At 39.3% G+C, this 14,290-nt stretch overlaps 1 protein-coding gene across 10 annotated transcripts in view; it reads left to right on the top strand.

Moving 5' to 3' along the window:
* The first annotated feature begins 329 nt into the window (after window positions 1-329).
* The window catches only part of Heph (hephaestin), a 68,922-nt gene continuing 54,961 nt past the window's right edge, over window positions 330-14,290 (top strand). For all 10 annotated transcript variants that reach the window (XM_077106840.1, XM_077106846.1, XM_077106845.1 and 7 more), the window contains exons 1-6: window positions 330-496; window positions 3,774-4,018; window positions 6,646-6,858; window positions 8,561-8,743; window positions 9,888-10,142; window positions 13,141-13,309. In XM_077106840.1, coding sequence (XP_076962955.1) covers window positions 330-496; window positions 3,774-4,018; window positions 6,646-6,858; window positions 8,561-8,743; window positions 9,888-10,142; window positions 13,141-13,309 — 1,232 coding nt within the window. The remainder of the gene's footprint in view (window positions 497-3,773; window positions 4,019-6,645; window positions 6,859-8,560; window positions 8,744-9,887; window positions 10,143-13,140; window positions 13,310-14,290) is intronic.

Below are 14,290 nucleotides of genomic sequence, written 5' to 3'. Positions count from 1 at the left end.
CCTCTTTCCTGATCCCTGGGCCAGAGCATATTTTTCCTTCTATACTTTGAAGGAACAAAATCAAGATTTCTGTTCTGAAGGAAGTGATACGTGACTTGCAGTACAGGTGACTTTTTAACTTTGTCCTCCAATATCCCATCTTTAGAGATCACTGAACATTTGTTGAATTGAAAGGAATCAGGTAAGATCAAGAAACTGGGCTAATTGGGATTTGCTCTTTTAGTTACTCCATCTGGCTTTTGTCTCTTCAGTTTTCCAGACACATGCAAAACCCTTTTCTTCTCTTTCTTTCATACCAGCAGCTTTCATTTGCCAGAATAATGTGGCCCATGGAGCCAGGTCACCTCCTTTGGGCTCTGTTGTTTATGCAATCCTTGTGGCCTCTACTGACGGATGGGGCCACTCGAGTCTACTACCTGGGCATCCACGATGTACAGTGGAACTATGCTCCCAAGGGAAGGAATGTTATTACAAACCAGACTCTGGACAGTGACTCGTAAGTTTAATCTCTTATGGTATTAGAGTTGGAGTTGTAGATGGAGGGGGACTCCACTGATGTTAGGAAATGGCCTATTGTTTGTTTGTTTGTTTTTGCTGTGTGTGTGCACAAGCGCGGTGCTGGGAATCAAATCCAGGGCCTAACACTTGCTAGGCAGGTACTCTACCAGTGAGCTACATCCCCAGCCCTTTTTATTTGTTATTTTATGACAGGGTCTCCCTAAGTTGTTCAGCTGGTCTTGAATTTGTGATCCTGCTGCCTCAGCTTCCTGAGTAGCTGGGATTACAGATGTGTAATACCATACCTGGCTAAAAGGTACCCTTTGTCTTTTTTTTTTTTTTTTTTTTTTTGTAGTACTGTGGATTAAACCCAAGAGGGGATTAACTACTGAGCCATATCCCCAACCCTTTTTATTTTATTTTTTATTTTGAAACAAGTTCTCAATAAGTTGCTTAGGACCTCATTAACTTTCTGAGGCTGGTTTTGAACTTTTGAGCCTTCTGCCTCAGCTTCCTGAGTTGCTGGGATTATAGGTGCGTGCCACTACACCCAGCAGAGATGCCCTTTTGAGGATCCTTTCCCAGGATGTGGTAACAGCCAGCTCCCAATTTCTCTAGGCCATACACAAAGAAGCTGGCTTCCTGGGAAAAGAGCTACTTAACTCAGGATCCAGCATGTCATTTGAAGTCTAGTTTTCCATACCAAGGTGCCTCAGCATTTTTAGACTCCTAAAGATAATTCCATATTTCCTTGATTCTAATAGACTTATTAAAAACATGGAATACATATAGTTTTTGAGAGATGTGTGTGGTGGAGTAATCCTCCCATAGTTTGGTGAAATTATTCTGATTTTAGATATGTGAAAATATGAAAAAATAAGGTAAGTCTTTTTTTATGGTACTGGGGATTCTAAGGTAAGTCTTATAAGGAAGGAAATGATAGTAATAGTTATTACTAATCTAACACTCTGTGGCAGGTACCATACTAGACATTTACAAACTCTGCCTCTTAATTTCTACAACTACTCTAGAAAGTAAGTATGCAAAAAGTATATATATATATATATATATATATATATATATATATATATATATATATTTATACACACACACACATACCCACCCACACCCACACATACATACATATGTAAGTATGATATGTGTATAGGTATATGTATGTATATACATTTATTGCAGTGTTAGGGATTGAATCTGGGGCTTTTCATATGCTAAGCATGTACTATATCACTGAGCCATATCCTCAACCCCAGTGTCCTCATTTTATAGATAAGAAAACTGAGGCTCATTGGGGTCAAGTGATTTGTCCAAGTCTTACAATAATAAGGACTTAGAATTTGAAACTAGGTAATGTAGTTTCAAGGCTGGTATTCTTCTCACTGTTCTGCCTCTCACAGGATTAATGACAGATCAACCTTTCTTTTACTTTTATTTTATGGTACTGGAGATTGAGCCCAGGGATGTTTTACCAATGAGCTACATCCCCATCCCAACACTTTTTTTAAAAAAAATTGAGACAGGGTCTTTTCGAGTTGCTTAGGTCCTCACTAATCATGGCTGGACTTGAACTTGCATTACTTCTGCCTCAGTCTCCTGAGTCATTGGAATTACAGGCATGTGCCACCAAACCCAGCCCTGGCTATTTTTTTTTTTTTTTTTTTTGTGCAGGGGATCAAACCCAGGGCCTTGTGTCTACTAGGCAAACACTCTACCACTGAGCCATATCTCCAGCTCTTTGGCTAACTTTTCTTGATCTTAGAAACTTGCTGGTTTTCCACAAATATCTGTTGGAAAGTATTAATGAATGTTTTAAAGAATGTTTTGTTATCGTGACTCACTTTATTTCTCCAAAGCCTCAGAGTTTTTTAAACTTCACTATAACTTTTCTGAGCTCTCTTGAAGAATTATAGCGGGAATAGCAGCTCTGCATTTTTTTTTTTCTTTTCTTACTTTACTTCTTTTTTATGATGCTGGTGACTGAACCCAGGATCTCATGCATGGTAGGCAAGCACTCTGTGGTAACACCTGACTCAAGCATTGTCTTTTTTGACACAATCCACCCATTTAATTTTGGAGTCACAGTCATTGTATTAAAATTTTCCTTGAGGGAATAACTTTGCTGTCCTCATCCCTGAGGCAATAGAGTTTATTGAGCTTTTGCAGTTTTCCAAGGACTGTCTGACTCTCTTTAGTATTTGTTGTTGTTATTATTATTATTATTATTATTATTATTATTATTATTATTTTGTGATACTGCCAATGCCAGGCAAATACTCTATCAATCACTGAGCTACATCCCAGCCCTTTATTTTGTGAAGGGTCTGTCTAAATTTACCAAAGATAGCCTTGAACTTGTGATCCTCCTGCCTCAGGCTCCTGAGTGGCTGAGATTACAGATTTGCCACCATGTCCTGCTCCTAAATTCTTAGTTTTTAAAATATATTTTTAATACCAGGGATTGAATCCAAGGGAATGCAATCATTCAGTCACATCTCCAGCCCTTTTAAATTTTTTAAAAAAATTTGAGACAGAGTCTCACTAAATTGCTGAGGCTGGCCTTGAACTTGTAATCCTCCTGCCTCGGCCTTAGGAGTCACTAGGATTAACAAGTGCGCCATCATGCCCTGCTCCATAAATTCTTTATGTATTTTAATTCTTTTTTTTCTTGTTGGGCTAGGAATCAAATCCAGGGGTGAAAAGCATGCATTCAGCCACTGAGCTACACCCTCGGCCCTATATTTTAATCCTTTTGTCACCAATAACAATTATCTGACTTAGATACAGTGATAATCTTCATTTTACTGATGGGGAAATTGAACACAGACAAATAACTTGTTCCACATCCCACAAATTTGGAAGTGGTAGAACTGGGATTTGATCCAAGTGGCCTGGCTCTAGAATTTGTGGTCATAACCACTATGCTCTAAGGCTCTCCAAATATAGCAAGATGATGCTAAAACCACATCAATGGTAAATTGATCACTCAAAAAGAGTCAGTGCAATAGTCTCCATGACTATATATCAGGTTGAACCATATGAAATTGCAATTTGAGGTGGTTAGAAAATGGTCAAATATCATTAATTTCATATGCTTCAACTTACAACTTCGCATTTTTTCTCACAGTTAAACCTAAAGGTTTCCTCTTGTTTGTCCTAAACAAAGTTGGAAACATTTTTGTCAGCCTTCTCTGCAAATGAAACCTCCAGCAGTTTGAAGATGGTGAAAAAAATTGTAATTCTCTTTTCTTCTTTCCCAGAGTGGCTTCCAGTTTTCTCAAGTCAGATAAGAACCGGATTGGGAGCACTTACAAGAAGACCATCTATAGAGAATACAAGGATGACTCATACATGGAAGAAGTAGCCCAGCCTGACTGGTTGGGCTTCTTGGGGCCAGTGTTACATGGTGAGGTGGGGGATGTCATCCTTATCCACCTGAAGAATTTTGCAGCTCGTCCTTATACTATCCATCCCCATGGTGTTTTCTATGAGAAAGATTCAGAAGGTAAACCAGTTCATCCTTTGTTTCTCCCACTAGCAACAAATATTTTTCCTTTATTGCCATGTGAGAAGGAAGAGCTAGGAACAAGAATGAACTTTTCTTATTTATTTATCTGAAGTGGCAAAGACTTTGCTCATAGTAAACATTGCTGGAAACTGGCATCAGTTCTGTTATTCATACATTGTGTGACTTCAGCAAGTCACTGCTCCTCTCTAGGCTTCAGATTCCTTATCAGCAATGTGAAGATACAATCTGAAGACTGAACCCAGAGGTGCTTTACCAGGAAGCTATATCCCCAAATCGTTTTCATTTTTTCTGTTGAGACAGTATCACTAAATTGCCCACTAGTCTTAAAAGGTATGATCTACCTGCCTCAGCCTGCTGAGCTTCTGGGAGTACAGGTGTGTGCCAAATGCCCAGCTACAGTTTGTTTTGTTTTGTTTTTAATCACAAATAGGTGCTTGAATAGCATTTCAGTAGAATATTTGAGTATACTTTGAAAAGTGAAGTGTGCTGTGAATATAGGGAGTGTTATTTTAATTAAATAGTTTTCTAAAAGGTCCAGATTCTTTTTTTCATAAGTATTTTTAGTTGTAGCTGACACAGTATATTTATTTATTTATTTATTTATTTATTATTTTAAAAAATTATATATTTATTTTAGTTGTAAATGGACCTATATTTCATTTATATGCGGTACTGAGACTCGAACCCAGAGCCTCACACATTCTAGGCAAGTGCTCTACCACTGAGCTACAACCCCAGCCCCTATTTATTTATTTTTATGTGCTGCTGAGGATTGAACCCAGGGCCTCACATGTGCTAGGTGAGCGATTTACCGCTGAGCCACAACCGCAGCCCCAAGGTCCAGATTCTTTAAAGAGGGAATTTGGCTTATTTTTTGGCATAGTTTTTAATTTTTAAAATTATTTTTATTTATTTTTTGTTGTTTGTTACTAGGGATTGAACCCTGGGGTACTTCACCACTGAGCTGCCCCACCAGCCCTTTTTATTTTGAGATATGGGCTGCTTGTTAAGTTTCTGAGGCTGGCCTTGTTTGAACTTGAAATCCTCCTACCTCAGTCAAATTAATGGGATTATAGGCATGCACAACTGTACCCTGATGGTTTATTCTTCTGCTTCTCCCACTATTTAAGGCCTAGAGGCCTATAATACAGAAGTGAGTGAGGAGAATAAAAAGGTAAGTCAGAAGACCCTACTTACTTTGTGGTGAGGATGCAGAGAAGGGGAAACACATGTTCACTGTCAGTGAGAGTGTAAATTAATACAGGTATTATGTAAAAGTATGAAAGGCCCTCAAAAACTAAAAATAGACCAGGTGTGGTAGGGCTCATGTGTAAAATCCCAGCAACTTGGGAGGCTGAGGCAGGAGGAATGCAATTTCAAGGTCAGCCTCAGCAACTTAATGACCCTCAGCAATTTAGCAATACTCTGTCTCAAAAATAAAAAAAAAAAAGGGTTGGGGATGTGGCTCAGTGATAAAGCACTCCTAGATTCAATTCCAGTAACAAAAAACCAACCAACCGAAAAAAAAAAAAAACCCACAAAAAATAAACCCTAAAAATAGAACTATCCTACTATCTAGCAATCCCATTATTGGGTATGTGCTTAAAGGAAATTAAATCAGCAGGATGTAGAGACACCTGCACTTCTATTTTTATAGCAGTACTTGTCACAATAGCCAGGGTATGAAATCATCGTAAATGGCTATCAGCAGATGAATTTTTAAAGAAAATGTGGTATAGGGCTGTGGATGTGTCTAAGTGATAGAACGGTTACCCAGCAGGTATAAGGCCATAAGTTTCATTGTCAGCAACATACACACACACAAATTGTAGTATGTATATACAATGGAATACTATTTGCCCCTAAAAAGGAGATCATGTCTTTTGTAACAACATGAATGGAACGAGTCATGCACAGAATTAGACCAGGCACAGAAAGACAAGTACCTCATGATTTTACTCATGTGGAATCTAAAACAGTTGATGTCATAGAAGTTGAGAGTAGACTATTAGTCACCATAGAATGGAAAGAGCAGCCAGCTAGGGGAGTTCAGGAGAGGTTGCTAAATGGATACAATGTTATAGTTAGGAGAAAAAAGTTCTGGTTTTCTATGGTACAGCAGGGTGACTATGCTAACAATAATGAATTGTATATTTCAAGAGTTGCAAAGGAGAATTTTGAATGTTCTCTCTATAAAGAACTGATAAGAATTTAAAGTAATTGATATGGAACAAAGACAGAAGATCCTAATTTGGCCATTAAATCTTTAGACTAAAATTCTGTTTATCTGCATTTTGTTTTCCAAAGTGAGTGCTAGAAGGGAGGGAATTCTGATTTCTCTCTTGCTTCCATGCTGGCCTCTGCTTTGTACTAGAGCACTACTAGAGTAGGCCACGTAACACTTTGTCCTGCCACAGCTTCTTCCCCAATGGCTATCTCATCATGCATCCAGGATATGAAGACTGCTGTACTGGACCTTAGAATCTAATGTTCCTCAAGACTGGACCTATATGCCCTATATGTCTGCCTTCTCTTGGTTTCTGTATTTGCCATGCTCCCTCTCACTCACCTTGATACTAGGCATGTACACTTTCATTCTTTAGGTTCCTTGTATCCAGATGGTTCTTCTGGGCTGCTGAAAGCTGATGACTCTGTTCCCCCGGGAGGCAGCCATACCTACAACTGGACCATTCCAGAAGGTCATGCACCCACCAGTGCTGACCCAGCATGCCTCACTTGGATCTACCATTCTCATGTAGATGCTCCACGAGACATTGCCACTGGCCTCATTGGACCCCTTGTCACCTGTAAAAAAGGTACAGGCCCCTAGGATAAACTATGAGATACAGTTTGCGACATCTGAGAGAAGCAATGATGTGGTTGAACTACCTTCATGTTGGGCAGTGGCTTGAGGGGTATTATGTCATCATCCTTGTTTATTTATAGAAACAACCCTGCCAAACTCGTTTTCCATTATTTTTTTCTATCCATTATGTTTTTAAATTGACTTATTTTTGTACCAGCAATTGAGCCCAGGGGGGCTTAAACTCTGAGCAACATCCTCAGGCCTTTTTATGTTTTAATTTGAAACAAGATCTTGCTAAGTTTCTTAGGGCCTTGCTGAGTTGCTGAGACTGACTTTGAACTTGTAATCCTCCTGCCTCAGCCTTCTAGGAGCTGGGATTATAGGTGTGCACCACTACAACTGGATTTAAATTGATTTTTTTAAATTGGTGAATTATAATTATGCACAATACTAGGATTCATTATGCCATATTTGCATGTAATATAATTTGATCAATTTTGTTCCCCAGTACCTTATTTTTCCCTTCCTGCCTCCCTCCCCTGATCAATAGCTATACTCCTATTATTTTTAATTAATGAATTATAATTATGTACACAAGTGGAAGTCATTGTGGTATATTTGTACATGAACATAGTGTAATTTGGAATATTTGGTTCTCCATTACTCCCTCATGAACTCTCTTCCTCCCTCTCTAAAACAAAACCAAAACTAAAACCAAACCCCCCCAAACAAAAACAAGAACACAAATTTGTTTCTTATTTCATTTTTTTTGATATTTATTTTTTAGAAGTAGTTGGACATAATACCTTAATTTTCTTTTTTTTTTTTTTAAAGAGAGAGTGAGAGAGGAAGAGAGAGAGAGAGGATTTTTAATATTTATTTTTTAGTTTTCGGCGGACACAACATCTTTGTTTGTATGTGGTGCTGAGGATCGAACCCAGGCCGCATGCATGCCAGGCGAGCGCACTACCGCTTGAGCCACATCCCCAGCCCTTCTTTATTTATTTTTATGCGGTGCTGAGGATCGAACCCAGCGCCTCACATGTGCTAGGCAAGCGCTCTACCACTGAGCCACAATCCCAGCCCCTCTTATTTCACTTTTAAAACTCAAATTAGTGATGATGGGAGTCTAGTCACTTTGAAGTAAGAAATATGGTAAGAGTATAGGTGAGGACAGGATTGAAAGTGTGCCCATCAGGGTCTGCTAAGGATTAAAAACTTGATTGGGCATAGGATATGCTGAAGGAATAGTCAGGCCTGGAGATTAGGGTATGGCAGGGTGTGGTCAGGCTCAAGCCTTGAGTTGAAAACATAGGCAAGGATGGTGGGAGGGAGTTTGGAAATGAAAATTAGCATTGGAATGATTTATTTTTGCTTTTCTGTTGCTAACAGAATTTGAAAGCCCCATTTCTTCTTATTCTTTTCTTCTGAATACTTTTTGGAGCTTACTTTTGCTAAGGAAAGGAGGTTCTTTTTTCTTTTTTCTTTGTAGTGCTGGGAATTGAACCCAGGGCCTTATGCATGCAAGGCAAGCATTCTACCGACTGAGCTATATCCCCTGGCCCTGAAGAGGAGGTTCTTTTATTTTATTTTTTTTTGTAGTACTGAGGATCAAACCCAGGGCCTTGTGCATGCAAGGCAGGCACTCTACCAACTGAGCTATATCCCCAGCCTAAGGAGGTTTTTAAGAGCACCTTTCATACTTGCCCTAGGAACCCTGGTTGGGAATGCCCCTCCTCGGCGGCAGGATGTGGACCATAGTTTCTTCCTGCTCTTCAGTGTGGTGGATGAGAACCTTAGCTGGCACCTTGATGAGAACATTGCCACTTACTGCTCAGACCCAGCCTCAGTGGACAAAGAAGATGAGGCCTTTCAAGACAGCAACAGGATGCATGGTGAGCACCAGTGAAGTGGCTACCTTGTGACAGTAGACACTGATGGAGAGTCTCCATTGGGGGTTACACATACTTGGTTCTTCTTAATGCTCACAAGGACCAGGAGTAGATGGCTTCTCTGTTTTGCCTGGAAGACAGTGAGGTTTCCAGTATTATGAATCAGATCAAGGGCACAGCTAAAATTCCATCCCTGATCTCTGTGTGGACTATCTTCCTGCTGTTAGGCTACCCTGCCTCATAATGTGGAATAGCCAAAGGTATTGATTCCAAAGTCATATTCTGTGCCCTTATTTACTTTAGTGACTGTTGCTCACTAATACAATTAATTAATATCACTGTTTTTTTAGAAAATATAAGCTGGAAGAATTTTCCACTTGGACAAAAATGGTTGCTTTCAAGATACTTGCTTATATTCCCCATCCTATTCTGGGCTTATGTTTATAAAGGAAGTGGCTGTATTAATTAAATTAAAAACAAAGTAAGGACACGAAAGCCCAGAGGCATGAGAAGAGAACTGATTTTAAGAATAGAAACAAGTTGACTTTGCTTTTGTTAATTAAAGAAGTGTGTGTGTGTGTGTGTGTGTGTGTGTGTGTTTTACCTTTGGTGACAGGGGTGGGCTCAAAGCCAGACAGCCTCAAGAGGAACTGAAAGCTCAGAGGAAAGATGTAAAGGATGGCTTAGGTAGTTCAGATTTCTCTTGGGCTTTATAAAAATTGATTATAATAGCCACGATAATTAGTCAGCTAATGTGACACTTGTCCTGTGGAAATTTCAAAAGGGTTGAAAGGAAAACCTGAAAGGAAAGAACAGCCAGGAAAATGACCCCATTCCCCAGAGAGCTTCCTCAGATTGCTGGTTTGGAATATTGGCTTTCCCACTTAATAGCTCTGTGGTCTTCAGAGAAAAATAACTTCAACCTTTTTTGAGTTTTGGGTTTCTCACTATTTTGAATGACACTAATGATATTTGTGTACTTCCCGGAGCTCTTTGTAATATTTAAATTATATAATGCATGTATGGTCAGTACAGTGTGTTCTTCAAAACCTCATTTAAATGTTACCAATTGTTGTCAAATGGAAAGGCTTCTCCATTGGTTTGTCCTTTTCTAATACTGGTATTTCCTTTGGGTTTTCGTTTGCAGCAATCAATGGCTTTGTCTTTGGGAACTTACCAGAGCTGAGCATGTGTGCACAGAAGCATGTAGCCTGGCATTTATTTGGCATGGGCAATGAAGTGGATGTCCACACAGCTTTCTTCCATGGACAGATGCTGACCACCCGTGGACACCGTACTGATGTGGCTCACATCTTTCCAGCTACTTTTGTGACTGCTGAGATGGTTCCTCAGAAGCTTGGCACTTGGTTAATTAGCTGTCAAGTGAACAGTCACTTGCAAAGTGAGATCCACCATTTCCAATTCTTGGCATACAGGAATGAGGAGTCAATACTTGTTGATAGAAGGTTGGGCTTCTGGGTTGGGGCCATGAGATAGGTCTTCCAGGAGAGGCATTTTGGTATAAATGGTGAAACATTAAACTAGAAGTCAGGGTCCCTAGGTTCTTTCTTGGCTCTGCCATTAGCTTGCCAAGTAACCTGGACATATATCTCTTTGGGTTTAAGCTCCCCCTTCTTGAACAGAAGATGGCCCATGGTTGGATAGGTAGGCTTTCAAGCTGCTTTTATTTTTTGCTAAGCATTGTAAAGGAACTAAGGCCTGGAATTTTTTTCAGTTGATTAAATGTGCTCAGAATGGCAGATTAAAGGAGAGTAAGGATTCTGCAGGTCATCATGGAGTATTGAAATGAAGTTTCAGAGAGAAAGTAATGAATGGCACTCTAGTTTGGACCTAACAGCAAGAGGGCTATAAGGTTTTGTGTCAGAGGAAAATAGTTAAAGTAATGTTATTGTGCATCAAGGATCATCAGAGGGGAGAAAATCACATGAGGCAATGTAAAGAGTACTAGATAAGTGATTAGAAATTTTGAGTTGTAAACTCATTCTTTTTTTTTTAAAGAGAGAGAGAATTTTAATATTTATTTTTTAGTTTTCGGCGGACACAACATCTTTGTTTGTATGTGGTGCTGAGGATTGAACCTGGGCCGCACTCATGCCAGGCGAGCGCGCTACCGCTTGAGCCACATCCCCAGCCCTGTAAACTCATTCTTATGAAAAATTTACTGTAATGATTTTGGTCAAGTTCCTTCCCATTTCTAGTACTCATTTGCCCCTTTGTAAAATGGGGGAGTTGGTCTAAATAGCCTCTAAAACATTTTGCTATTACTCTCTAGAATTATTTGATGTATGATGAATTAGGAGGTTACTGGGAAAGTTCTATGTGAATATGTGAAATATTTGAGAAGGTGAGGAGTTACAGAGTGGTAGAATAATGAAATCCTGGGTGTAACTTTGAGAAAATAGAGGACAGTTACATGTGCTCCATATATCTAGGATCTGTCCTTGGTCCAAAACGTACCTGGGTAAGAGGGCAAATATGGATTTGGGTTAGGAATGCAGCATAATAGAGGAACAGCATGGACCTAGGAATGAGAGATCTGGATTCAAATCCTAGTGACACCACTTGCTTACTCACCTTGATAAGTTTGGAAGATGGTAATAATGATTCATTCCATCCTCATAGAGCTGTAATTAGGTTACAGATATTAATATGATTTTAAATCTGACAGACTAGGGAAATTATGTGATGAAGATAGTGGATATAAGAGAAGAAAAGGAGCACCTAGGATCTGTATTTAAAAGATGGGAGCTTAAGTCTAAACACTTTCCACTGACTAGCTATACAGTTTGGGAAAGTTAATTAGCCTCTCTAATGCTTAGCTTTATTCATGTGTAAAAGGAGACCATTAAAAGTATACAAAAAGTGGTTAAAAAGATTAATAGCAATAACATGTAAAGCACTTGACAGAGAACCTGATATATGTAGTCAACAAAAATGAATATCCTTTCCTTCTCTTTCTTCATATCTCAGATTTCTTTCTTTCCTTGCTTTCTTACTTCCTGGTACTGTGGATTGAACCCAGGGATACACTACCACTGGGCTACATTCCAAGCTCTTTTTAATTATTTTATTTTATTTTTAAAACTATTTTTAGTTGTTCATGGACACAATACCTTTATTTTATTTCTTTATTTTTTAATGTGATGCTGAGGTTCAAACCCAGTGCCTCTTACATGCTAGGCAAGTGCTCTACCATTGAGCTACAACTCCAGCCCCCTATTTTTTTTTTTTTTTAATTTAAGACAGGGTCTTGCTTGGCCTTGAACTTATGATCCTTTGGACTCAGCCTCTGGAACAGCCACTGAGCAGAGCCATATGTTATATTTCTTTCTTTTTTTTTTTCTTTGCTTTCTTTTTGGTAGTATGTGGGTTTGAACCTAGTGGGCATTCTACCATTGAGCTATATCCCCATTCTATTTTATTTTTTACTCTGAGATAGGGCCTAATTAAGTTGCCCAGGCTAGCCATGATCTTGTGACCCTGTTGCTTCAGCCTTCCTAGAAGGTGGGACTACAGTGTGTTCCATTGTACCTGGCTACATCTCAGAATTCTAATGTACATTTAAAAAATATTTTTACTTGAGGATGGACACAATACCTTTATTTTGTTTATTTGTTTTTATGTGGTTCTGAGGATCAAACCCAGTGCCTCACACATTCTGGCAAGCACTGTACCCCTGAACTACAACCCTAGCCCCCATTTTTTTTTTTTTTTGGTACTAGGAATTAAACCCAAGGGCACTTAACCACTGAATCACATCCAAGCCCTTTTTATTTATTTATTTATTTTTAATTTCAAGACAGGGTCTTACTAAGTTTCTTAGGACTTCACTGAGTTGCTGAGGCTGGCCTTGAATTTATAATCTTTCTGCCTCAGCCTCCTCAGTCCCTGGGAGTACATGCATGAGCACGCACACCTGGTTCCCAGTCCCCCTTTTTTATTTATCCACTTATTGAATTTTATACCAGGTATGTTTCAATGTAGTTAAAAAATGGATCTGTTTTTCTTCTTTCACTTTATTCATATCATACTTGCATGTTTTTAAATTTTTTGAATTATAAAATTGAGTTTACATATTCCCCAGACTTTTAAAATTTTTTTTATTTTGAGACAGGGTCTCACTAAGTTGCGGAGGCTCTCCTTGGACTTGTGATCCTTGTGACTCGGCCTCCAGAGTAGCTGGGATTACAGGCATCAACCACCATGCTCAGTTTACCTCTCTTTTAAATTTGATGTGCCCAGGAGAGAAAGTGGCCCATTTTGATGTTGGGTAAAAAGATTAGTGCAGGGTGGGAGGAAAAAACAATTAGAGGAGCAAGCTGAGTGCTCTGGGTAGAAATCCTGGTAGAATGGGATCAGCCATGATGTTCTTCCTCCAGATGGCATGCAGGCACTCTACAAGGTCAACTCTTGCTCCACGGCTCCTCCTGTGGACCATCTTACAGGCAAAGTCCGGCGGTACTTCATTGAGGCCCATGAGATTCGATGGGACTATGGCCCAATGGGGCGTGATGGCAGTACTGGGAAAAGTTTGAGAGAGCCAGGAAGGTAAGAGGCAGAGGGCTTTCTCTTCCTATTCCTGCCTGAACATCTATTGTCTCCCTTCCAGAAATATCTCACTTCACTTGGGGATCACAGTGATTGTCTGGCTAGGGTTACTGTTAGCCAATTTCTTTTTGGCCCCTGGGAGAGCTTGCTTTTGGGGAAGCTATAGGTAGCAAAGCTTTTGGTAAGGTTATGTCATATCTGCAGCAAAGGGTTTAAACATATTTTGAGACCATTCCTGCTGTAATCCCTGGAAATGTTCAGAAAGGAAAGCCCAGGTGGGACCAGTTCCTGCATGAGTTGAAATGACTTTTCTCTAGATCTTCTTTACTTTATCCATTACTTATTTCCTTGTTCCTTCCTTTTTTTGCATAATCCAAAGGAAGCATTTGAGGAGGGTTATAAAAATCACTCTATGATTTTGGGTATAGCTATTCCATACCCATCCTTTTGGAGGGATTTCTCCAGGTTTTCTTGCCTCATCCATGACACAGATGTGGACAAATAGAGCAGGAATTAGTGTCCTATTTTATAGCCAGGATGTCAGTTATACCAATTTACTAGGTAATTGGCGATGCCAGGTTTTTTTTTTTTTTTTTTTTTTTTGTGGTACTGGGGATTGAGCCCAGGACCTCACTCATGCTAGACAAGCACATTATCAGTAACTACATCCCCAGCCCTTTTTATATTTTATTTTGAGCCAGGGTCTTACTACTCTGCTTGGTGTCTTGCTAAGTTACTGAAGCTGGCTTTGAATTTGTGATCCTCTTACCTCAGTTACATGAGTATCTGGAATTATAAGTGTATGCCACCACATTTGGTGACACCAGTTCTTTCACAGAACAGGCACATAGTAGATTACTAGGAGAGGACATAGGGGAAACTCCTCGGGCATCCATTGTGTTTATTCTTTTTTTTTTTCATTTTAAATATTTTTTTAGTTGTCAATGGACGTTTATTTTATTTATTTATATGTGGTGCTGA

Source organism: Callospermophilus lateralis, chromosome X (assembly GCF_048772815.1).
Source record: "Callospermophilus lateralis isolate mCalLat2 chromosome X, mCalLat2.hap1, whole genome shotgun sequence".
Taxonomy (NCBI): domain Eukaryota; kingdom Metazoa; phylum Chordata; class Mammalia; order Rodentia; family Sciuridae; genus Callospermophilus; species Callospermophilus lateralis.
Note: the sequence above shows the minus strand (reverse complement) of the source record. Positions and strands in the feature narration are given on the sequence as shown.